This window comes from Oryzias latipes, chromosome 9, assembly GCF_002234675.1.
Source record: "Oryzias latipes chromosome 9, ASM223467v1".
Taxonomy (NCBI): domain Eukaryota; kingdom Metazoa; phylum Chordata; class Actinopteri; order Beloniformes; family Adrianichthyidae; genus Oryzias; species Oryzias latipes.
The window spans coordinates 14,167,434-14,192,965 of NC_019867.2; the positions used below are offsets into that span (position 1 = coordinate 14,167,434).

General features: G+C 36.7%; 1 protein-coding gene across 1 annotated transcript; it reads left to right on the plus strand.

The window, feature by feature from the left end:
- The first annotated feature begins 7,958 nt into the window (after positions 1 to 7,958).
- On the plus strand, positions 7,959 to 11,616 carry LOC105354745 (arrestin domain-containing protein 3). Its single transcript, XM_011479254.3, has 6 exons — positions 7,959 to 8,356; positions 8,436 to 8,511; positions 8,633 to 8,780; positions 9,933 to 10,035; positions 10,105 to 10,370; positions 10,633 to 11,616. The coding sequence occupies exons 1-6, from the start codon at positions 8,092 to 8,094 to the stop codon at positions 10,729 to 10,731; spliced, it is 957 nt and encodes a 318-aa protein (XP_011477556.1). The 5' UTR covers positions 7,959 to 8,091; the 3' UTR covers positions 10,732 to 11,616.
- The last annotated feature ends 13,916 nt before the right edge of the window (positions 11,617 to 25,532 follow it).

Sequence of the window (25,532 nt, forward strand, 5' to 3'; positions counted from 1 at the left end):
CTGCTGTCTCTTCTCCTGATGGTTTGGTCCAAAAATATTGAAAATGGTTCAACATTTTTAGCAGGTCCTCCTTTGAGTCGTCTCCTTGTGTGCATCCAAATGCACTTCCTCCAGAGGTCAGCCTCGAACAAAAGAGAACAGGTGGCAGGAAACACACAATAAAAAAAACACAACAATAAAAAAAACGCCACTGTACAAAAAAGTAGCCTGTTACGCCACTCCTATGAGGGTGACTGGACAATATTCTTTTACAATAGGCAATCGCTCAGAGGTGAGCGACCTCGGGAGCATTTCGGTAAGACAACTCAGGCAGGCTTTACTTAGGCCACTCCCCTAGGGCGGGTCAGTTAATCAACTCACTTGTGCAGCATCCTATTTAAGTCCAGGTGTGTAAGTTGTTCATCCTTCTTTACTGCAGTACTGCGTTCTTTGCCCCACCCTCCTCCCCGGCTTCCACCTGTGAGCTCCGTTAGGGGTAGTTATTACCCAAAAGTATATGGAAATTTCTCTCTCTTGGAATTGCACGGAGTTTTATGCCAAACCAAAGGAAAGTGAAATGCAAAGTTAAAGGAAAGTGAAATGCAAAGTTAAAGGAAAGTGAAATGCTTACTTGGAGGAAAGTGAAATGCTTAATTGGAGGAATATGAAATGCTCACTTGGAGGAATGCGAAATGCTTACTCAGAGGAAAGTGAATGCTAACTAAGGAAAGTGAATGTCAAAGAATGTGAAAGCAACAAGTATGTGGAAGCAAACTAAAGATGTGAAAATAAATATTATTACTACTGCATGAGTTGTCTGACTGAAATGGATACTGTGAACTCAGACAAGGGTTTTACTTTTTGATACCCTGCACCATACATTTTTGAGTTTGTCTGTGGTCCCCCCGTAGTCCGAGCTGCAGCATGCACCTTATCAGCAGTGAACCTTGTTTTTTCAGTTAAACGACAACTAATCCAACAGTAATCAACAAGATTATGTGAGCCAAACTTGCAAAATAATTTAAACATTTAACTTTCAAGACCAAAATAATTCTTTTGGAATCTGATGCAACAGCAATGCAACATATGAAAAACATGCGAGCAAGTATGATTCCACATCTCATCAGTTTCATAACATCAGGAGAATGAAAACCAGTTAGACTCTAACATTTTATTTTTGACTTGAATGCATGTAGCCCTAGACTTTTGCTTTACGTGTTGAGAGTTTAGAGTTTATCTAACAGACATAATAACAGCAAACATTATTAAAGCATAGGATCTCCTGTATTATTATTTTTGCGTGTGCATATTTTGGAATTCTTTTTTGCAGTTTAATGGCTAAAATAGTTGATAACTCAAACGCCCTTAGGCGTTTCTACTGAACAGATGTTCAAAAATCAGAAAAGGCATCACTTCATTCAAATTTGTAGTAGACAGAAAGATATTTTTTTTAATTTTGTTTTTTATTTATTTTGGTTGGAATGAAAGATTATCTCATTTTTAAGACTAAGTTTAGAAAAAGAGCAGTTGGCTTGAGGCAGAAAATTCCATCTCAATCAAATGTATGCAGAGCCATTTTTGGAATTCTGAGCAGGTTTTCCATCGGTGAAATTCCCGATGATCTGAGCAGGCTGAGCGTGTGCTGTGTGCTGATGTGACTGACAGAAATGCAGTGAGGTGCTTGCTACTGCAGCAGAGAACTATGGGTAATAAGGGCTACAGAAAAAAGTTACAGAACATTCTGCCAGCAGAAACTGATTTAGGAAGATAACATGATTAAATACACAGAATGAATAATATAAAAGGACTATGGAGTTTAAATCAGGTAAATATTTGTTAATATGCCTGTAAAAACAAAATTTCAATTTTTACATTAATCTTGTAGTCTGCATGGAAAACATTGGGTCAGGTAAAAAATACTTTCAACTTTCCCTCACAGAATTCTGAAAATGTGAATTCGTATGAAGACTGCCATTTTTAGAGTTTTATTTCACTTTCCAAAAAAAAGAACACAATATTTGACATGTAGGGATTCCTGAAGACGTTTTTTCGAATGGATTCAATTCATTTCACCTAGTGTGTGAAAGTTTGATGTGACAATAACCCAATTATTTGGTCTATGCTCAGAGGAAGTGTCTTTTTTCTAGGTAAAGTAATTATTTTATGACCTTAAGATGGAATGTGATAGGTTGCGGTTGCATTTTTCAAAGCTTTAAGACAGTGAAGTGTCAAATTGTTGCCTCCCAAGCAGCCACTGTTTGGTGATTGGACACTTCAGTCTGAAAAATCTCCCACCTGCAGTTATGTTTTGTTCTACTTGTGCTTCAAGATTTAGCTCAGGTTTTTTTGCAAAGGTTTAAGACCTTGTTTTTAGATATTCAACATCTTTGACCAACATCTTTGCTCTAATCAGCACAGTTGACAATTATATGTCTCATTGAAAGCTAGGAATTAGGAAAATATAGTTAAAATGAGTCAAAATCCTTTTGTTTCAAACTCTTGACAACCGAAAAAGTTGTTTTTTATGACTCCAAAAAACTAAGATGGCTTGAATTAAGAAATTATCCTAAGACGTCTAAATGCATTTTATTAAACAGCACCACTTCATAATATGGAGAAGCCACATTAAATCTCTTTGACAGCTTTTAACATCCAAATCAATTGTTTTGAAGATCAAGAAAAGCTCATGAAATGCAAGATTCAAGTGTTTACATTTTAAAAGGATTTATTAAGATGGGCCAACTTGCACTAAGACCATATGCTCATTTTGTTTTAAAATGACTGTTTTCTGTCACTGTAATCAAAATGAACTGTAATTAGATACATAAAAGCTCAAAAAGTACAAACCGTTTCCTTAGAACTGGCAAATAAACATGTTATTGGGCTGTGTAACATTCAACTCTATGTAATTCTATGTAGCTTCTTCAGCTTATGTTTCCTTTTTTGAATGCTTGCGTGGAACAGCTTGTTTCTAGATGCTGATTTAAGATTTCTTGTCAAGTAAAAATTACATGATGCATGGACAGATTATTTTACTACTTTCTAGTGATTTATTTCTCAAGATTACAGTTCTTTTCCTAGTTTTAGGCCATCTCTTTTGCAGTTTTGAGTGAATTAAAATGCACTTAAATATTCACGGTGTAGTTTAGCATGCAGGTCATATCAGCTCATGTCATGTGACAGAACTGTCACATGTTTGGACAGAACCTGAAGATAATTTGACAGATTACTGCTTAGAAGTAGGAGAATGCTCACAGTAAAATGTATTTGGAAGGAATTCAAATGCATTTGAAGAACTTTATACATTTTATGGGATCAATTCTATGATGTTGACCTAAATGGTTGTAACAAACTCTCTCCAATATTGGGGTTAGTTGTGAAAGACATTCAAGCTTCTGCATGAACCAAAAGGCAAAATGTAAGATGAAGAGCACCGCTCTTTATTTTGTAAATCCTTTTTAGATTTTGGTGCTGTATGAACCTTTAAAACAAAAAAAGATTGAGATAATTCCAATATTTTTTTGTAACATTTTTACCTGCAGTCACCTAGTATGAATTTGCCTTTGGAGCGCCGGTCCTCATGTTCTGCTGCCTGCTTTAAAAGAAAGTGTTCCTCTGTTCCTCGCTGAGGTCTTTGGAAGGTGAACTGTAATTGCTAAGGGAGGATTTAGAGTGACGATAGAACAAAGCACCTCTTTTGTCTTATGTGGTAGCGCTTACACTCTGTGATGGAGCAAAGCCTTCGACACAAAATCCAGACATGAGAACATGTTGGGAAGCAGTTTTTTATTTCTTGTCAGAGCGCTGGCTTGTGGGTTAACCACAAGGAGAACAGCAGGAGCAGACTGAGGCTGAGTTGTGGATGGCTCTGCATTCTTTGTTGCACATTTTCTGTCGTACTGGCTGTGTGGTAAATGACATCATGGTGGCAGTAACTCTTAAAGCGTGACCACGGAAAGACAGAGACCACAAACACTGTGTGTGACTTCATCATGAAAACTTCTTAAGAAAAATTGTGGAAGGTCCACTCCCCTGTCCGATTCCTGAGTCACACCAATAAATAAAATTATTGAGGGAAAACTTGCTTTATTAGACACATGTTCAAAAAGAATGTGTTACATGCACAAATGAAATGTATGGAGTCTGCTAATTTTGTCATGCTCCTTCCATTATGACATCAAAGCATTCTATTCTATTCTATTCTATTCTATTCTATTCTATTCTATTCTATTCTATTCTATTCTATTCTAAATTCCCATGAACTGTGGTATGAAAGGAAAAAAAAACATACAATACATACTAGTGTGCACAACAGTGTTCATTTAAATCACAGTGTTGTTGTTTTTTTAAATAAAGTTTTTTTCCCTATGTTTGCAATAGACTTGTCTGAGGGTTGATCATCCAGAAAACTAACAACCAGCACGGCTCTGCCTGGTTGTTGAGTCTTTCAGCGATCTACAGGATTCCCCTCAATCCTGGCTGGCATTGTTTGCAAAGAAGAAAGCTATCAGAGGATCTACACAAGATTAGAGCTACCAACTGTTCCCTCTGTGGCTTCCTGTTTTGCCGCAGGAATTCTTTTGGTGTGTGCAAAGAAAAAAAAAAAAGGGGAAAAAGCACATTCTGCATAAATTCAACATATTAACCCGCTCCTCTCTGAACAAACCCAGTTAAAAGCACAGGTAACTGGATATCTGTGACATGTTTAATTATACATGTAAAACATGCTTCCGTTAGTTACTGAAATAGGGGTTTGATTGTTAAAAAAAATTCCTTGATCCTCTTGAGACCTGGTGTCCAGATTCGAGGACATCACATTGTGGGTTTTATCACCACTGTATTAAACTCTGTTTACCTGGGGCCCTTTGACTGTGAAATAAAAAAAAGCATATCAAACAAGAGTTCGGGTCTCAAGAGCTTAAATCCACTTCATGTAAGCGTGCTGCTTATTCGATTTTTACATATTAGTGTGAAATATTTTGTAAGTCAAGGTTCATAAATAAATATGCACATTTAGAGACAAATTTGAATGTTAAAATTACAATTTTATGCTCAACTTTCGCTAAATTAGGTTTGCAATAAAAGCTTTTCTGTCTACCCAAATCTTTGTTTTTTTCAGTTGTACTGCCAATTATTTCTCCTCCATCTTCTCCCTTCAGTTTCTCTCTGTCACATTCTCTAGAAACCCTTCACTTCTCTTTCTCTTACAGTTCTAACACACCTCCTCCTCCTCCTCCTCTTCTTCCTCCTTCCCATCTAAATTGCAAATGGAAATTGACTGCCAGGGGAGCTCCTCAATGTCATTAAAGCTGGCCCCATGGATTAACCAGAAAAGGGGAGGTGGTGTGTAGAAACTGCAGATCAATAACAGTGCTTATCCACTAGGTTCCTTTAACTCACTTTGGATTAAGATCAGACTAACTCAAATGTCCATTCTTGAACTACAAGCAGCAAGGTTGTTAAAAGTGACAAGAGGGGCTGAAACAGAGCAGAACATGGGCACAAAACTGAAGAAAAAACTACAGTCTCAATGAAAATGAATAACACACAATTTAATAAATAAACATGCATTCTGATCCTTTTAGCTCAAATTAAAGACCTACCACTTTTAGTTTAATCTAAAAAACAATTTGTCTTAGACATTTTTGGGGAACATGCTAAATGTGATTACTTTGTAACGTACTCATATTTTATAAACTTACATTTAATTTGTTAGTACATGTTTTCATATTGATAATTCTATTGTTTGCCCTTTAAACCCCTGTTTTGTCCATCCTTTGAAACATCAACATCTAAAGTTAGAAAGTGGGGTTTAATTTCCACATAGTATTCTGTTTTCTTGTTTTCTCATTCAACAGAGCTTCCAGTTCTTCAGCAAGCTAATAACTGTCAACACACAAAAACATTTTAAGCCAAACGAATTCATCTGTCAGACTATGACACCAAACTTGGGTTTATGAGTGAAAATTGCTAAAAGAGTAGTTTACATATACCGTACAAAGAAGACCCAACAAACAGTTGCAGTTCTGTGTCACAGAATAATTCTCTAGTGATCAGGTAAAACCTTCTTTTTTTTGCATTTAATCTTTTTTATCACATAAGGAGCATGTTGAATGTGCTAACGGACAAAGCTTGTAAGTCATGATCTGGATGCATGTTAGGGCTGGTTGCCCTCCACATAAACAAAAATTATCTGATGGCTACATCAGCCAACAGGTAGAAAAAGAATTAGATGCTTGTATTGATAGTTTTAATAAGCCATTATCAACATTTTATAGCTGTGTTGTGTACTTTAAATCTGTCAAAGGGACAATAAAACACTCACAGTGTAACACATGTTTATGACTAAAATGCTCCTGTTCAGCATTTCAGAAATGATTGATTTAGAATGTAATGCAACATGACATTTATGGTTTCTCATTACAGGAAATCTACAAATAAGCCTATAGTGCCATCTAGTGGTGCAAAGATCACTCCTAGATTTTATTCATATTTATTACTATAATCTGTACTGGAACTCATAAATTATAAATTATTCTACATATATATCATGTCTTGTACTCTGGCAACTATGAACATAAATTAAGCACAACATAAAATGGGAGGGAGTAGATTAAATAATTTGACTTCTTCCCATATCCTCTCAAGCACTAAATCTAAAAACTAGTTAAAACTGTATGTTTTGAAAACCAATTGTATGTTATTAGGTACAAAACATTTTGTCAAAGCCACAGAATCAGTCAATTAAGTTAAAGAGGTTAAGCTGTTAGGTATAACACAAAATAAAAAAATGTTATGTACCACACAGTTGAAGAACATTGTTAATAAGATGAGAAGGAACACTTTGTATGCAATGCTATGTCAACAGAAACAGGAAGATTGGTTCTGCAGTCTTTAGATGTGTGTTACTTGGACCATTTTCCTGTTGTTTGATCAAAAGCAGCCAAAAAACTTTCACGAAGGTGCAGAACAGGGGCGCAAGACTTTTGTCTTTTTTAAGACTAATATCAACTGGATGCATCAACGTTTGTCATGGACGAAAGTCAATGGCAGATTTGTTCTCACAGTCACTGCCCACATGGTTTTAACACAAGAAGAGCTCCTTTTACTCCTCTGCACTCGAAAAAACAGCAACATGTATGGCGATTTCTTACTGGAATATGTTGCCTCTAGAAATATTAGTATAAAGCAGTCATGGTAAGATTAAAATATTCTTAAGAAGTGAAAAATCCATAATGAAATTCCATTACATAACTGATTTATCTCTTTTAATTTAAGAGTTTCATCCATTGTACTGTTTTGCCTCTTCTGTTTCTTTGAATATTTGGAACTTTGTATTACTGTGAAAGTATCAATGCCATCGTCATTCAAAAATCTTGTAATAATGTATGTATTTTTAACAGTGGACCCCAGGGAGAATAGTCTTTACATAGGCATCCTTATATAAACAAAATACATTTCAACATGGAATTTCATATTAAATAAGACCAAATGTGCTGATCATACATAAAAAATGCCACAGAAAAATTGGATTTATTTTAAATGCATCGCACATAAATAAAAGTCATGTTCAGTCATTTTCCTTTGAAAAAATTGCTAATATTTAAACTGTAACAACAGTTTTCCTCTTTCTAGCTAAAGAAGCCAAATATGTTTTATAATAAAAAGGGAGATAGCTAGTTTAAATAATGAACAAATCATAAAGTCATGTAGAAAAATTCCTATAACTAAGAAAACAAATCACATTTTTGATTTGATTTAAATAAAACAACAAAACAAAGTACTTTTATTTTGAAGAGATCAGCAAAGCCAGTCTGATCAACCAATTCTAGGTGTTGTTAGCCTTCTCGTCATTGTTGTTGTTATTGTTGTTCCTGTTCAAGCATTTTTTTAAATGTAAAGGTAATATCAGTTTGAAGCGTTGATTTAAAGTAAATAAGGTGTGACGGTCTGCAGAAGGGTGTGTCCTCCTCCCGTATGTAGTGCGCATGCGCAGTGACGACCCCCTTTGTTGTGGCCCGATAACTAGAAGCGTTGGACTCATCTTTTATTTTCTTCTTCCTCCCTCATAATTCGTTTTTGCTTTTGAGCGTACAAACTCCACACGTTAGCATGTTTAAACACGCTATTCAGAATTTTAGCATTAGTTTTGACAGCCGCGTGGTTAACGGGAAACCCACCTTTTCCAAAGGCGACATGGTGACGGGACACATCTCCTTTGACCTCAGCAAGGACACCAGCGTCACGTCTCTCACGATAAAGCTGAAAGGAGGCGCCAGCGTCCACTGGTCCAGCGGGTCCAGAAAACACCGGCGGTACCACAGCGCCAAAGTGGACTTCTTCAGTTCAGAAAGCGCCATCCTACAGGAGAAACAAGGGAAATTTTGTTTTGTTTTCTTTTGTTTCTTCTTTTTGTTCTTTTAAATAAAGTTTTTGAACATGTGTTTACGTTGCAGGGGCCATCAGCACCGGACAAGAAAAACTACAGGCCGGCAGGCATGTTTTTCCGTTTTCCTGTCAGCTTCCTCAAGGGTGCGTTTGAGCATTTTCAAATTCTTCAGCTTATTTTTGTTTCCAAACCTCTATGAGTCTGCAGAGCTTCATCACAGCCTCTCTCTCTCCTCTGTGTTCCTGCTTGTTTGCATGAATGCAGAGATTTCCCATCATCCTTCCACGGAGTTCATGGGCAGATAGAATACACGCTGACCGTGAGCATCCACAGACCGTGGCATTTGTCCAAGGACTTTGTGACTGAGCTGAACTTTGTGAACCACGTTGACACCAACAAGCCAGACTTATGGGTAAGAGATGGAGAACGTCCCACTCTTCAAATCTTAGATCTGCACACATCTAGCATAGATAGATCCTTCTCCAGAACCAATTAAACGTCTGCATTTGCACATTGAAAAATGTTATTTTTTTATTATGGTCTTGCAGCATTTTCTGAGGACATGTATGAAGAAAATGTAGCTAATAAAAACATTTCTGTTGTGTGTTTTTTTTTATTATCTTTCTTTTTTATCATGAATCAGGAGCAGACAAAAAATGTAGTTGGAAAAAGATTATAGCAGTGATGTAGAAGCTACAGTCTGCAGCCCACAAGCTTCCACCGGTACAGTTTTGAGCCAGGAAAAAGGAGGAAAAGAAGACGTTAAGGGATGTATTTGTCTGCTAGTGGATGCATCGGAATGCAGCAGAGCAGTACGCTTGTGGCCTGCCGATCGTAGTTTGTAGCAACTAAAAGCTTTTTCCAAGGGCATTTTAATCTGGTCCTGATTCGCCACATTTTGAATAAAGAAATACTCAGAATTGTCATTTTAAGCTTTATTTATAAAACATAACAAAAAATGCTACAAGAACATGTTAAAACACCAAAAACATGATTTTCTTTGGAGTGGGTCTTTAAATAAAGGCTCTGTTCAAAACATACAGCAGTGTATTTATGATCTGCTCAAAGAACCATCTTGTATGAGGGAAAATGAATTTTTCAAAGTCCCCTTTTTCTAAATTTTTAAACCTGAGATTAGTGTTTTATGGGGGAAAAACAGTTTTTTTTTCTGATAGTTTGGGTTTCAATCAATGTTGCTTTGTTGATTGTAACATTAACAGTAGCACCTCTCCATCTAACACATTACTCCTTTAGTAAAGATGAGGAGTAAGAAACTTTCTGTCACAATTGTAATAAAGAGCTATAAATATAAATATTACTCCATCACTGGGCGGAGGCCCCAGTCGCTGGTCTGGGAGCGCTTTGGGGTCCCCCCCAGAGGAGCTGGAGGAAGTGACTGGGGAGAGGGAAGTCCAGGCATATTTGCTTAGATTGCTGCCCCCGCGACCCATATGAGTGGAAGAACTCCATAAATAATTGTCCACTGATACGATTGCTCATGTAAAGAGAGACTTTGGAAGAATGCAGTGCAAATATTAAGTATGTGTGTGTCATGTTTACACAGGCTCCCCTTATAGGCTCAAACAGCAAGACCTTGTGCTGTCTGTGGTGTGCTTCAGGTCCAATCACGATGACCGTCAAGGCAGAGAAGACAGTCTTCAGTCCAGGTAGACCAGTCTGCACGATGAAAAAATATGAAAGCGTCCACATCCGAATCTTTTTCCTTCACCCAACAGGAGAAACTGCCAAAATCACCTGTGAGTTCAGCAATGCTTCATCCAGGACAGTTACTCCACGGCTGAAGCTACAACAGAAGCAGGCTTTCTTTTCCCACGAGCGGACCACTGCAAAGGTTGTCTGCCTGCATCTGGCGTCTGTGACCGGAGAATCTGTCGGGCCAAACACGTCCGACGTGCACTCAGAGATCAAGCTCCATATTCCTTCATCTGCATCCTGCACCATCTCGCATTGCAGCATCCTTGAAGTCCACTACAATATAGAGGTTAGTGTTAGTGACGGACGGCACAAAAGCACAATCCTCTAACATGCATGAACGTTTCATTTATTTGTAAACTTGTCAGAAAGTGAAATCGTAGACATTCCCAAAAGAGTCATTCTAATGGCATCATTTATAAGTGGATGTGGACGTATGAATACGTTTCTTCTACTCGTTTTCTTTAGGATTTTTGTTTTGATTTCTTGAAAGAGACCACATCCAATAATCTTGTTATGAACTGTTCTTTTGTGTTTTCTTTTTCTTACAGGTGAGCCTCTGTATAAAAGGTTCCCATGACCTGACAGTGCTGTTTCCCATCATACTGTGCGACACACCCACACACAATCCTCCCTCTTTTTTATCATGAGCATATTTATTAAATGTAGACATACTGGAATAAGGTAGAGATTAAGCCTTCACAAAATACCAACCGGAAGTGTACTTTAACTTTGCTATTCTTTCAAAAAAAAGTTCAAACATGACTTGTTTTGAGTTTCATTGTGTTTGATACCACTGAACTGATTTAATGTTACAATTTAAAAAAACATTTATGTCTTAACTTGTTTTTTTTTCTGGTTTTTATTCATCAGCTTTTTGTCAGCTGTTGGTTTAGATTTGTTTTTTTCTACATTTTATGTCTGAACATTTTTGGTTTTATCACAGCAGATTTACCTTAAAGTGCTATGGGAACCTATCAGGGCTCTTCTACAGATCTACCTCTCCAGGTTTTAGTTTTACCTCTATGTTACAGGTAGAGGTTTGCTTTATTAGAAAAGTGTTTGTAAGAAATCATCCATGAGAAGTAAGACGTTACCATTTGAAATGACCTTTTTCCCATTCTATCATCTCTCTCCTGCAAATGAGCTTTTAAAAGTTTCTGAAATATAAGTATTGAAATTATTCAATGAGACGTTCTATTACACTCGTATTGATATGGGATTTTCAGATTCAAATCAGAAGTTGTGTGCCAGTAGCCTTTGAATGATCTGAAACTTCTGTTCCAGTTTCCTCCAGAAATTGTAATTAATAATTTTACCAGCAGGGGGGGCTAGAAATTACCTAATTAATGTCTTAGTTTTTAGAACCAATTAGAAGCTTTAGAAAATGGATCTACATCTTATTGTCTTTGAAAAAGGTTGGAGTATAAAGTTTTGCCAACTTCAGAACTTATTGTATTGTTTCTTTTCAAGTAAGTTCCAGTGTAATTCTGATTCTGATAGGACATTTTTTAACACCAGTCATTAAAAAAAAACTACCTAGAAAAATATTAGTCCTGGAAATTATTCCAGATGTAATAAAGTTTGACAGTGCTTGAAATGATGTACTTTTTATACTTAGATAATATCTTAAGGTGTCAGACAACTTTGAAGTCTAGAGTTGTGACTGGACTGGCGTGTGTCTAAAGCTTTTTTCAGTCAGTGTGGCTACCTCCATTAAAGTCACAAGTGCTCACATGTTGAGTGAGGTCAAAGTTAATGTCATTCTATCTTTAGTATACAATTTGTTTTTCTACCTTAAGTAAATCTCAACTCTGTTATTCTCGTGGGTTTTCCACTGTTTCCTACAAAAATGAAACTGTACTTTGTGTGTTTATTTTTATAGGAAATGTTTTATTTGTCAGTTCGCAGACTGTGCAAAATGCAATTTTTTAACTTATGTTTATATATTTGTTTTTTTCTGTAAAATCTTTCTTAAACAACTTACTAATAAAAATCTGAAACTGACTTCTTCTATTTCAGAGAGTTTTTGTACTGTGCTTAAAATCTTTCTTTTGCTATTGAGTATTTGCACTAAATACTAATAAATACAAATGCTGTTGGAATGGGACTGGAGATTTTATGTTTGGAAAAAAGAAATAATAAAAGTGGTATAGAGCAGTACCAAAAAAGGAACATTTATTTAAGAAGTTGACAGAATCAAACCACTGAAGAATTTTAAAACAAATAAAATGGTTTTAAGACAATGACAGAGGCTGAAAGGAATAAAAGCTGACTTTCAAAGTGCTACATCTATCTTTATGACATTGTAATAAAATAAACCTCTCCTGGAAATTCGTCATGTGAGGATAAGGTTCCATGTGTGCATGGAACAGTCCAAGATTGTTCCATTGGAACATTTGCTATCTGGAATGGGGAATTTTTATTTTATATGTCTCAAATCAAACATTAGTTTCTTTAGAGCTAGAAACTTCTCTCAAATCCGGTCAAAACTTAGAGTCCTGACTCGAGCAGTAAAGCAGTGAAAGAAGTGAATTGGAGGAAGGCATCTGTGAGGCTGATTGCTGATTAGATGACAGATTTTGGAAAATACATCACATTTTATGTTTATTCTACACTAAGTGAGGTTGATCTTTACATCTAAATGCACAATAGTTCCTCCCTGTACTCAGTGGTTGTGGCACACAAGTGTTTACTGTAACATGTTCCAAGATACTGCATATCTAACAGGATTATGACATATATTTACTAAAAACCCTTTGCAAATGGTGCTTTTAGCACCATTTTACGTTTAGTTATTTTTAGCCCAACTCTGGTTAAAATGGAGAAAAAAGTAAATATGAAATTGCATTAGTTTGGCAGTATTCTATTGTCTAAAGCTTTCAATTGATAAGGGCTTAACTAAAATTACCCATCCATCCATTCATCTTCTAAACTTGCTTAGTTCTGTTTGGGTTCACACACGGTTGCTGAGGCTTACACTGCCCCTAGAAATAAGTCAGAAGTAATCCAAATTTGAATTTATTTTTAAGCAAACGAATATGCCAACGTGGTAAAAAAGAAAATAAAAGGTATTCTTATACTAAGACAGGTGTTCTTAAACTAAGATTAAAACTAAGTTTAAAACTTTCTTGATAAGATCTGTTTTTTTGCAAAGCAGAGAATAAGACTTTTTTTTTCTTGAAACGAGAGTGTTTGACTTTAAGGTTCCATTTTTTGCTGTGCAGCTTTTGTTTGGGGAAAAGTGGGGTACATCGTAAACAAGATGCCAGTCCATTGCAGGGCCACAACCACAAATAACCACAAACACACAGACACACTCACATCTAAAGGACAATTTTAAAGTCACCAACTGTCCTATAAAGCAGGTCTTTTAACTGTAGGAAGAAACCGAACAAAAAAAAATGCAAGAGGGGAACATGCAAAGTCCACAGAGAAAGGACCCAGCCTTGATTTGAGCCAAAGCATTCAGTGCTAACCACCATGGAGCCCCTTAAGTTACACCCCATTTTTAACATAGATGAATTTCAATAATAATCAATAATTAGGATACTAAAATGACATTAACTTTGACCTCACTCAACATGTGAGCACTTGTGACTTTAATGGAGGTAGCCACACTGACTGAAAAAAGCTTTAGACACACGCCAATCCAGTCACAACTCTAGACTTTAAAGTCGTCTGACACCTTAAGATATTATCGAAATATAAAAAGTACATCATTTCAAGCACTGTCAAAGTTTACATGCAGTAAAAATTGAGTATTTGCATTAAATACTAATAAATACAAATGCTGTTGGTATGGGACTGATATTTTATGTTTGGAAAATAGAAATAATAAAAGTGGTATAGATCAGTGCCAAAAAAAGAACATTTATTTAAGAAGTTGACAGAATCAAACCAATGAAGAATTTTAAAACAAATAAAATGGTTTTAAAACAATGACAGAGGCTGAAAGGAATAAAAGCTGACTTTCAAAGTGCTACATCTATCTTTATGACATTGTAATAAAATAAACCTCTCCTGGAAATTCGTCATGTGAGGATAAGGTTCCATGTGTGCATGGAACAGTCCAAGATTGTTCCATTGGAACATTTGCTATCTGGAATGGGGAATTTTTATTTTATATGTCTCAAATCAAACATTAGTTTCTTTAGAGCTAGAAACTTCTCTCAAATCCGGTCAAAACTTAGAGTCCTGACTCGAGCAGTAAAGCAGTGAAAGAAGTGAATTGGAGGAAGGCATCTGTGAGGCTGATTGCTGATTAGATGACAGATTTTGGAAAATACATCACATTTTATGTTTATTCTACACTAAGTGAGGTTGATCTTTACATCTAAATGCACAATAGTTCCTCCCTGTACTCAGTGGTTGTGGCACACAAGTGTTTACTGTAACATGTTCCAAGATACTGCATATCTAACAGGATTATGACATATATTTACTAAAAACCCTTTGCAAGTGGTGCTTTTAGCACCATTTTACCTTTCTTTACATCTGTGCTGATAAGTTATCAGCACAGATGTTATTTTTAGCCCAACTCTGGTTAAAATGGAGAAAAAAGTAAACATGAAATTGCATTAGTTTGGCAGTATTCTATTGTCTAAAGCTTTCAATTGATAAGGGCTAAACTAAAATTACCCATCCATCCATTCATCTTCTAAACTTGCTTAGTTCTGTTTGGGGTCACACACGGTTGCTGAGGCTTACACTGCCCCTAGAAATAAGTCAGAAGTAATCCAAATTTGAATTTATTTTTAAATAAGCAAAAAAATATGCCAACGGGGTAAAAAATTTTTTAAAGAAAAACACTGTAGTCACTAAGACAGGTGTTCTTAAACTAAGATTAAAACTAAGTTTAAAACTTTCTTGATAAGATCTTTTTTTTTTAGCAAAGCAGAGAATAAGACTTTTTTCTTGAAACGAGTGTCTTTTACTTTAAGTTCCATTTTTTGCTATGCAGTTTTTGTTTGGGTGAAAGTGGGGTACATCTTAATCAAGATGCCAGTCCATTGCAGGGCCACAACCACAAATAACCACAAACACACAGACACACTCACATCTAAAGGACAATTTTAAAGTCACCAACTGTCCTATAAAGCAGGTCTTTTAACTGTAGGAAGAAACCGAACAAAAAAAAATGCAAGAGGGGAACATGCAAAGTCCACAGAGAAAGGACCCAGCCTTGATTTGAGCCAAAGCATTCAGTGCTAACCACCATGGAGCCCCTTAAGTTACACCCCATTTTTAACATACATGAATTTGAAAAAGTTTTGTGAAAATGGTTCCAGTGGCTAAAATAAAGAGAAGGCAGACAGATTTTGGCCAAGTAGAAAAAAGTATTTAGTAATATTGCTTCTCTCTGGCTTATTCTCTAGAGGTTCTTTATGAACAAGCAAATCTTTTATAGAAGGCAATAATTAGGATATTAAAATTGGGAATCTTGTCTTAGGTGACTTAAATAGCATTGAAATGAGACCAAAAGCATTTTTAAACAGGTAAATAGGATGCTTGACAACCAAGTTAAGCCAAAAAAAACAAACAACCTCTCATGCTTTTGAAAATTCATCCATCCATCTTCTTCCACTCATCTGGGTCATGTGGGTCCAACGGCAAAAGTCTGAGTAGAGATGCCCAGACTTCCCTCTCCCCAGCCACTTCCTCCAGCTCCTCCGGGGGGGACCCCAAAACGTTCCCAGACCAACGAAGAGAAGTTATCTCTCCAGCTTCTTCTTCTTTGAATTTTTATGTTTCTTTCTCTAAAAAAGAAAAACACAATGACATAATTCTATAGCATTTTTAGTAAAACATACAACAATGACTTTTAAAATGACATATTTTCTCAGGTGCAGCTGCTAAATTTTGAGACCAGCAGCACCATTTAAGGATGAGTGACAGTGGACCCACAATGAGCAAATATTAATGTAGATCACTTTTATTCATAGCCTACAGGGAAATTAAATTCATGAGACCAACTTTATTTTTTAAAAGCAATATTTTAAATGTTTGAATATTTTTTTCAGTTTCCCAGACAAAAAAGAAATGGCCAAGGTGCCAAATTGATGAAGGCTGGTTCTACTTGCTGATTATCTTTACAGCATCCTGAGGTTATAGACTCTCCTGTTGCAGGTGAATCCAGTGAGGGTTCAAAGTCTATTTGCTAATGGAAGGTTGTTATTCTTTGACGATGAGATAACAGCAAATTAAACACAAAGCTGCATTAAATGCAAGGATAGTGGAAAAATTAAGAACTTATCTTTAAAATGTTAGGAATTTGGAGACACTGGAAGACAAAAGAGTTGCATCCCTTTTAAACTCCTTTTACATAAAAGGAACTTGGATTCATTGACCATTTGAGTGTAATTTGTCCTGCTTGATTCAAACTATGGTTCCAATCTCAGTGTCAGTTTCACTGAATTGGATTTTTTTATGTCATTAATTAAATCAGTGCTGTAGGCCTATCGTAAAATCAGCTTTAAAAAGAGAAACTGTTTACAGAATTCTCATGTAAATGCCCTCCATTGGTACAACATGACAGTGTACTCTGAAGTATGCATCATGTAAGGGATAATGGCTGATGAAGTGTGCACTGTGAGAAATTATACCATCATCCGGGTGAATTCTCGATTTGATTGGTTGCTGGGTGTGCATTAAAAAGTTACATTATTATTTTTAACTAGTTGGAGAAACAAAAAACTGATAAATGTTTTGACTAATAGTGTACGGCGATATGCATTACTGTAAAACCTATTGGGAACATGCACAATGATTAAAATCCGTATTCTCTGAATACTTTTTTTCATTTTAGATTTCTAGACTAGAAATTATTCATATTAGATATATGAAAAAGGAAAACACAAACACAAACTAATTCTATTGTGACTTGACTTTATAGCACTACTGCTAGTTTTTACATCACTTCATAGTGTTTGACCCAAATGCACATCAGGTCTGTTGGTGATTCACGAACGCAGCCTAGAAAATAATAAACTTAACAACATTTTTCATTTATTTTTAAAGAACTATTTAGAGTCTGAATGCAGCAAAGCTTCTCAGGTCAAAGCTCTGGTCAAAGGCTGCAGCTAATTTCATTATCAACAATTATTTAGTTCAATAACTGTTTTTAACTGTGTATCTCTGTCAGACATTCTCAACTCCAGTTGACAGTAGGATCTGGCGCTCGTGCGAACAACTACCTTCCCTACGTGGGTCCCACAGTGGATGGAAGGATCTCAGTGTCTGGGGAAAGGCTTCAGGGCGTTGGAGCCTGGCTCAAGGTCAACGGAGAGGTCATCTATGCCTCCAAACCCTGGAATTTCCAGATGGTGAACTGTCCCCATCTGGTAAGAAAAACAATCCTGACACTCTAGTATACTTGCTGTACTTATACTAACTTATACCCAAGTATTTCTAATAAAATAAACTTAAAGTTTTCCACTGTTTATCATTATGTCAAATAGATACATAAATGTATTGTAATGCCTAAATGTAGCTATTGCTTTTATGATATGTTTTAAATAAATAAACTGCACTAAACTTTTTGTTAAGGTTCTTATACATGTCCTACAAAACTCATCCAAACCACAGCTCCTCTCTGTACTCTTTCATAGCTCTATAAAGACCCAATGCAGCTTTCTCTGACCTCAGTATTTCTCCAAAATCAGGGGAGGCTGGTCTGGAGGCCATCAACGGCACTCTCTGCCCTGGAGGAGGTACCACCAGACCATGTTAACAGGTAACTAACTAATTAAGATAAGTTTTAAAGTTTTCATTTTAACAAAATGATTAAGATTGTGCATTTCTTATCTCATGTTTATGCAGTTATAGATAATCTTCACGCAGTATCCATCGACAGCCAGCCCTGCAAATCCTGTTGATGGCCGATGCAGTGTGAAGCCGCATCCTGAAACTCTCTCAGCAGACCACCCTGCAAGACGTAACAATCATCAACTAAGAAGTTCCAGCCCTGGGTCTCAGTTGCCTATGTCGACCAACTTTGTGAATATAGTTGTAAATAAAAGTGTGAATTCATAACAATTACTGTTTTTGAGTTATTCCTTTATTTGCATTCAGACAACCTCAAATGTTTTTAATATATCAAATATGAACTTCATTTATTAATTTATTTTTTCTCAGCAATCATTGGTAGGTTATTTTTCATTTATTGACCTTTTTTTTCTCCAAAAGACTTAAAAGTCGATGAAAAGTCTCCCTCCTATCTTGTGCTCTCTGCTTTTCTGTCTCTCTCTGCAGTCTTGTGTCCTCCCTTTTTAGATCTAGAAGCTCATCACTGTTCGTTCCTCTTTTTCTTACAGCAGGTGGCTGACTCCTTCCTTCCTCACTTTCTTCAAGCCCCTCTCTTTCACCCATTGTTGTAGGTGTCGCTGGACTTTCCTCATGGATAGAAGAAATTAGGACAGGGGGACTAGTGGAAGGTCTCTGTCCCTCTGTCCAAGTACACACAAAATCATAAATGACATGGGGAAAGTCATAAATGAGTGGGAGAAACCTTCTCCTGTAGCTTCATTTTTTTTAGGATTGTCCTGAAAAACAAATACAAAAAGGGGGAGAGATGAAAGATTTAATTCCTCTAGAAAATATGTTTAACATCAAAACACTAGAGGGTCTAACTTTGTGACGAAGAGGTGTAAAAATGCATGGTTTTACCTCCAAGCCCCAGCAGCCGAAAATTTGGTGCAAATGATCATTCTCTTCCCAGAGCTTTATAAAAGCTGTTGTCTGCTCTTTGGTCCACAAAAAGACATAAAACAAAAAAAAAGCCTTTACGAAAGGGTTAATGGCTGACAAAGTGTGCATTATCAGAAATTAGCGCACACCATGGAAGCCTGAACCATCCGACGCGAAGCGGAGGATGATTGCTTCCGCAAAGTGTTTTAATCCATTGACAAAGCATTTAATGGGAATACTTTTTTTTGAATTTAAAAAAAAACTAGCAAGAAAATTGAGAATCCCAACAAATGTTTGGAATTTTATTTCCTTTGCACTTTCCTTTTTTAAAACAGCTTTTTAAATTAAGTTTTCATTTGTTTGTTTTATATCAAAACAAGTATCCATAAACCATGACTCTCACGGTTTAATTATTAACCTACCTGTATTTGTACACGCCCTCCATCACATAAAGCCTCTGCCCCCATTATCTCATATAGCTCTTTGTTTATTTTTCTGCATCATGGTCAGTAATGTTAAAAGTTTTTCCATGGCGTATACTACCATCAACCAAAGCAATATTTTAACCAGAGGGGATGCCATCTCTTGACAATTTACATTAGAATTGAATTGGTTAGTTCAAAAGGGTCCCCAGTCCACAATTTTTCAAAATAAAGACATTATATGGTCTATGGTCTTCAAGGGAAAAGCTATCTAATTATGTGCAAAATATTCCCAAGTCCGTTGTAATGTATTGACCATGCTTGACATTTAAAATGCATTAAGTGCAAAATTCCTGGACTTGGGCCTCTCTTGCATGGGTTTTGCTTTATCCCATAGATGGCAGCACTAGTTATCCAATATGGCAGCGCCCCTGTGTAATTCAAGAAAGGCCCAAGTCCAGAGACCTTAGTTTGCTAGTTTGCTGAAATTATAAAAGTGAGGTGCTTCATATTATAGCATTTGTAAGCTATGAATTTGTGCTAAATCTGGGTAAAGTATTAATCATTTGGTGTAGCCTCCCTTTAAGCTATGCAATTAAAATCATTTCCTGGAAAAACAAACCTCTTGGACTTGGGCCCCTTTTGAACTAACCGATTCAATTAGCAAAGGAGGACAAAGTAGAGTCGCTCTGTGTAAAACTGAAGGGGAAAGCTGAAGTGAAATGGACAAAAGTTTATGGATAGATAATTATGGCTTATCACAGCAAGGATAAATACTTCACTATTAAGCAGTTTATTATTGAAGAGAATCAAGGTTAGTAAAAAGCAGATGCTTTACATGCTTTAAATGCTTTACATTTAATTTGGGCTCAATATGCTGGATCAGTGTGTGCAATCCCAACATTTTAATGCGGTTTATTTGCGCATATTTTACAGATGAAAATTGGTCATGTGTAAATATATTTGGAAAGAGTGTGAAAAGTTGTGGTCTTTGTTTGAAATTTTCAACAGTGTATCACAAACGAACCAGGTTAACACCAGTGAAGCAGTACAAATAACCCATGCAAAGAATATATAAATTAACGTGGAACATGAACCGTATGTGATTATTGCGCTGTTTTTATGCAATTCATACTGTTTTGTGCGTCATTTACGCAATGTAAAAGTTATCCACAGGTGGTACATGCTTGTTGAACAGTCCATTAGACATACGTGGAACAGTCCTGGAATGCCACAAATATGCGTATGCATTTAGCAAAAATCTAGCAAAATTGCCTAAGATTTTCATAATAATTGCGTATGAACTACGTAAAATACGTATAAACTGCATAGTTCTCAACCGACCAAAAATTTTGATCAGTTAAAAACAAAATTTGCGCAAATGATCTGTGCACATCGAAGTATGACGAATGCAAGAATCACTTATGAATTACGTATATCATGAATGTATCATGAAAAACCTAAATTTCAGTCGTGGAAAAGGGGCAATAGCGTAGTGGCTGTGTGGCTGTGTGTTTGGCCTTTATATAAGACAAAAATATGTTTTCAGGAAACCAATTTTCCTGGGGGGAAATAAACATTCTGTAACTTTCTCTGTTAGTGTCCTCAACAGAGTATGTTGAGTATGTTCACAGAGCTGTAACCATGGATGTAAACATTCCAAGGACTGGCTTTTACCAAGGGTGCTTTCTACGTCATTTTCCACCAACACAGATTATCTTTTTTATACTGTGATGAACATAGACGTCCCTTTTGCAGGTAAATAATGTGGGCTTGGAACTTTGTTATTCTCTTAGATTAAGATAGTAGCAGATGTGAAAGAAAATGTGTTCCAGTTTAATCTTTGTTAAGCCCTAGTTGTCTTCAGTGAAATAAATCTAAAGCCAGGAGCACTTCATTCCAGATGGTGTTTTCCCTTCTTCCTTTTTAGATTGCAAGCATACATTTTTTCTGCCATTTCAGCATCTTTACTGTTTTGTACTTTCAGTCTTAAAATATCTTGAGTCACATGGCATTCTGCTTTTCAGGACTCAAAATATAAATCTAGAAGACATTAAACTTCAAGTTAGAGCCAGCTAAGACCTCTTTAAAGTTAAATGACTGGATGTCTGTTGATCAAGCTAGTATTAGAATGGCCGGCTACTGTCCCACTTCTTGGTGGGGCTCAGACATGGTGGCAGTCACATGTAGCAGGTGTGAATGGGCCCATGGTCTAAGATCTTCAAACAGGTTGTACATGGGAGACGAGAAATTCCTCAGACTCTCACCTCATCGATGATTTTACAGCTCATCTTTCAGACCATCTGTCCTCTCTGTTCAGAATGTGCACTATGTTGTCTATAAAGGAGTGTCCTCTGTTTTTCATTAAGCAAGGAAAGACTCTTATTAGTGATATAAAAAATAAACTAATGTGCTTGGGTCTAAGAGGCATAGCAGTAAATTTGGTGCAGTATTGAAACAAATAAGAGGTTATAACTAAAGCTCAAAGTTAATGCCTCATGGTCTTTCTGCTTCAATCAGTCTGACATCATACACAAGGTATGGAAAATGTTATCAGTAAAATACTCTGTTATCTATCTGTACTGCATTCTTTATGCGATGACTCACAAACAGTGGCTGTGATGTTCTGATTCCTCGTGGTTGAGGCTCATGGTGATGGGAGTCAGACATGAAATACTTGAATAAGTTGGTGGGTTTCCTTCACAGCTCAGTGTTCAGAAATCTGTCGTCTTTGATATGTACAAAGCAAATCCGAGAAGGGTCCTTGGCATGTTCATGATTGAATTATTTGTAGTTGTCCACCACCCTAATGTTACAAGTAGGGGTGGCCATGGTGCAGTGGTAGGGCAGTCGACCTCTGATCAGAATATTGCAGGTTCGATTCCTGCCGAGCCCGTCAAAGTGTCCTTGGGGAACCCCACCTTGACTCTGGTGGAAGGTTGGCGGCAGTGTCTGGCAGCAGAGCTGCCATCAGTGTGTGAATAGGTTTGTGACTGTACTTTCAAAGAAGGTAGAAAAGTATACGCTATTTAACATTTACAGGTCAATTCTTCCACTTTCCGGGTGTCATGTGTAATCCACATATGTAAGCCAGTGTGTGGTTCCAAGGAAGGATCCAACATTTGTTTTCTACTCCCTCCTTAGGCACTAGGGGTGCCACAGCTGGGGTTCTGCCTGTAGGATTTCCCTTGATACTTGATATAGTTGGTGCTCAGGCAGATGTCCAGCAAATCCTTGTGTTTCTGGTGTCTTTTAAACAAGACTCATCCTTACCATGTGACTTACGACTAATGTGACTTCCATGTTGGGAATACAGGTTAAAAAAAAGAAACCTACAACAAGGAAGTGTCCATTCCCTGATGCAGTTATTACAGGTGTACACCTGCAACTACTGCAACTAGATGTCCTCTTTATTTGTTGAATCAGAAAGGATTATTGAAACCGGTATTTCTCCTGTTTTTCATAACAAATCTTCCCGCAATGTTACGCCCAAATACTGTCTATCCAAGAAGTGCAGCAAAAGGGAAGAGAAAATGAGAAACAAATACTATTCTCAAGGAGGAGGGGGAAGTCATCCCTCCCTCTACAGGTAAGACTGTCAGTAGGACCATCAACATCCCACCCATGACAGGTCTTTCCATCTTAAACTGTAACATTGTCAAGGTGGAGTACAGGCTCAAGCACGTCTTCTTAAGCTGATGTTGGTGCATTTTTGTGTAAACAAGGCATATTGGAAAACAAATCCTTTTCCATTTACAGTTCTATCTGGATGTCAAGTTTGGGGGTGGCCCAGAGTCCAAGTTCAACATTGTCGTCCTGCCTGCGGTGTCTGAGGAGGAGCAGACGAGGTCTTACAACGGATCAGACATGTTTTCCGCTTCTTTCATGTCAGGAGGGGGAAATCAATTCCAATAAACATCTAAATATTTTGGCGTCATGCCCTCTTAAGGTGGTTCAATGCAAACTTGTGAACATTTTTTAAGTTTGAAAAGCACAGATTTTTTTTTTTATCATAGGCACCATGATGTTTGTGAGTTTGCTCTTAGGTTGATAGACAGAGCCTGTAATCTACTACTAGGGAGGAATCAATGTAAAGCGGACTGATTATCTATGATGCACTCAAATTTTGTTTGTACGCTATTGACATTTGTAGTTTTTACATAGAAAGTTTCCAAATCACCGACTTTGTTTATTTTCTTTATTTTTTTCATATATCCCTTTTTCTTTCTTTGACAGACAAAAAACAAACAAACAAAAAACCCACTCCTTAAACAATTAAATGTAAAAGAACATATACACAAAAAATATTAGCTTATGTTGAAGAGTGAGAAACTGTCTAGAATTTTTCCATGTAAATCCCATTATCAGTTTTTTATACTAAGATAACTAATGCGCTCTGTGAAATATACTGCAAGAAGACAAGTCTTTATTTACTTAACATTAACAGAACCATTTTTTAATCTCTTTTGGAATCTAAAAAATGATTATTATGTTAAAATCCATTATAAATAAATAAACAAAGATTTCACAGGACCTTTGGGTGATCCCAAAGCAAATGTTAATGTTTCTGTTTCAACATTTTTTTTTTCAGTACGGTGAGTTAATGTGTAACAATCCTATTGGTTAATTTATGAGCTCTGTTTAAAAAATCATACAACCAATCTTTAAATTCTCAAAGTTTTCATGTTTTTGTCAACATACCTCCGGCAAATCCCGTCAGCTTTCACTGATTTGCACAGGTGGTCGGCAGAGAGTTTTTTTGCGCCGGATGCCCTTCCTGACACAACCCTGAATTTCATCCGGGCTGGGGAGCGGCACAGGGAGATCCAGTCTTGGGTCCCCTTGTGACTACACAGTTCAGGCAGCAGGGTGAAGGGTCCTGCCTAAGGACCTACACTGGATTAAACACATTGCAGGGCAGGTTGCAAAAAAAATAATTTTATAAGTCCTACCAGCTCTGACTCGCAACACATTTTTTATTCTGTGTGTGTTCATCAATGAAAAAGATAAAACAGGGACTCTTTCCTATTCAGGTCTATTCAAAAGAAAAAATACAGACATTCTTTTCTTCCTTTAAGTCTATAATAAAAGCCCAAAGATTCCGTGACCTCATCTTACAGGCGGCTAACAACTCTTCAGGTCATGTGAGTCTGGTGCCCCTCCTTTTGCGACCTTTGCCCTTTGCTCCAGCACTACCTTGAGATATAGGACCTGACCTGGCACAAAGCAGAGTTGTCTCCAAATAATGATTGTTCCTCTGTGTTTGTGTTTTGTGATGCGAAGTTGTCTGTTTATGAGCTGCATTCATGTACACTTAAAACAACAGAGAATCTGTTTTGTGGTGTTTTAAAATGAATATTGTTTTTTTAGCCAGACTAAACCCAGACACTGCTACCATGCAGGTGCAACCAAAGACTGATGACTGAATGTTTTTGGTGTTTTTAAATGTTCTTGTGGCATTTTTCTTATGATGGATCATATTTATTAAGAGAATTAAGCTTAAAGTTGCATTTCTGAGTATGTATTTATTCAAATTACTGTAATCTAGGAGCAGACGACAAAATATAGTTGGAAATAAACTTTCAAGAGTGACACACAAGTTAAAACGGCAAGTCACTACCTCCCTGCTCTGCTCAATTCTGATGCATCCACTTCTAGACGAATCGATCAATATGTGTTTTTGTTTTCTTCGTCTGAGCTGGTATTTGGCTCAAATCCAAATGTATGGCTGGATAGATCATTTTTCTTGCAACGGTAATTTTAGGTTGGGGTTACAAGGGGCTGTAAGATAGCAACAGAGCACAGTAACAGATGGATGATAGGAAGTGTGGGTGGGGTTGCTTTGGGCCAACGATTCCAACTCAGAGGGGAATTTCTTTTGAACTACTCACGCTCTGCATAAACTATGAAAAATGGAAAATTATACTTTTTTTAAATTTTTGGTTAGAAACAACATAGTCATATTTAAAAGACCATTAACGCTTTTACAACAAATCAAAAGATGATTGGAGTGGGACTTTAAACCTCAATATAAACTCTAATAACACAATGTAAAATAAAATTCCTGTCATGGAAACTTTTTTACCGGTTTCTCAGAATGCAATGGCAAACCAAAATACTTTTTTTTTTTTTTGGTTTAAGTGCATTGGCACAAGTCGATGCTGCTGTTTGAATTTCTTTTTTAAATTTTTTTTATTTCATGTCTTGCATTTTAGCTTCGAATACAATCTCCAGTCTAAGTTGACTGTAAGAATAAACAGTCAAAGGTGTCAGTAAAAGTGATTTTCAAACCACCCAGCTCTTACATTGTCACATGAAGTACTAGTTGTGCTCCTGATCTG

What these genes read in the sequence shown, in the direction of transcription:
- LOC105354745 (XM_011479254.3), top strand. Translation starts at nt 8,092, where the DNA reads ATGTTTAAACACGCTATTCAGAATTTTAGCATTAGTTTTGACAGCCGC. An exon ending in CATCCTACAGGAGAAACAAG is followed by an intron (nt 8,357 to 8,435) that starts GGAAATTTTGTT and finishes TTTACGTTGCAG; the next exon opens with GGGCCATCAGCACCGGACAA. An exon ending in CCAACAAGCCAGACTTATGG is followed by an intron (nt 8,781 to 9,932) that starts GTAAGAGATGGA and finishes ATGTTTACACAG; the next exon opens with GCTCCCCTTATAGGCTCAAA.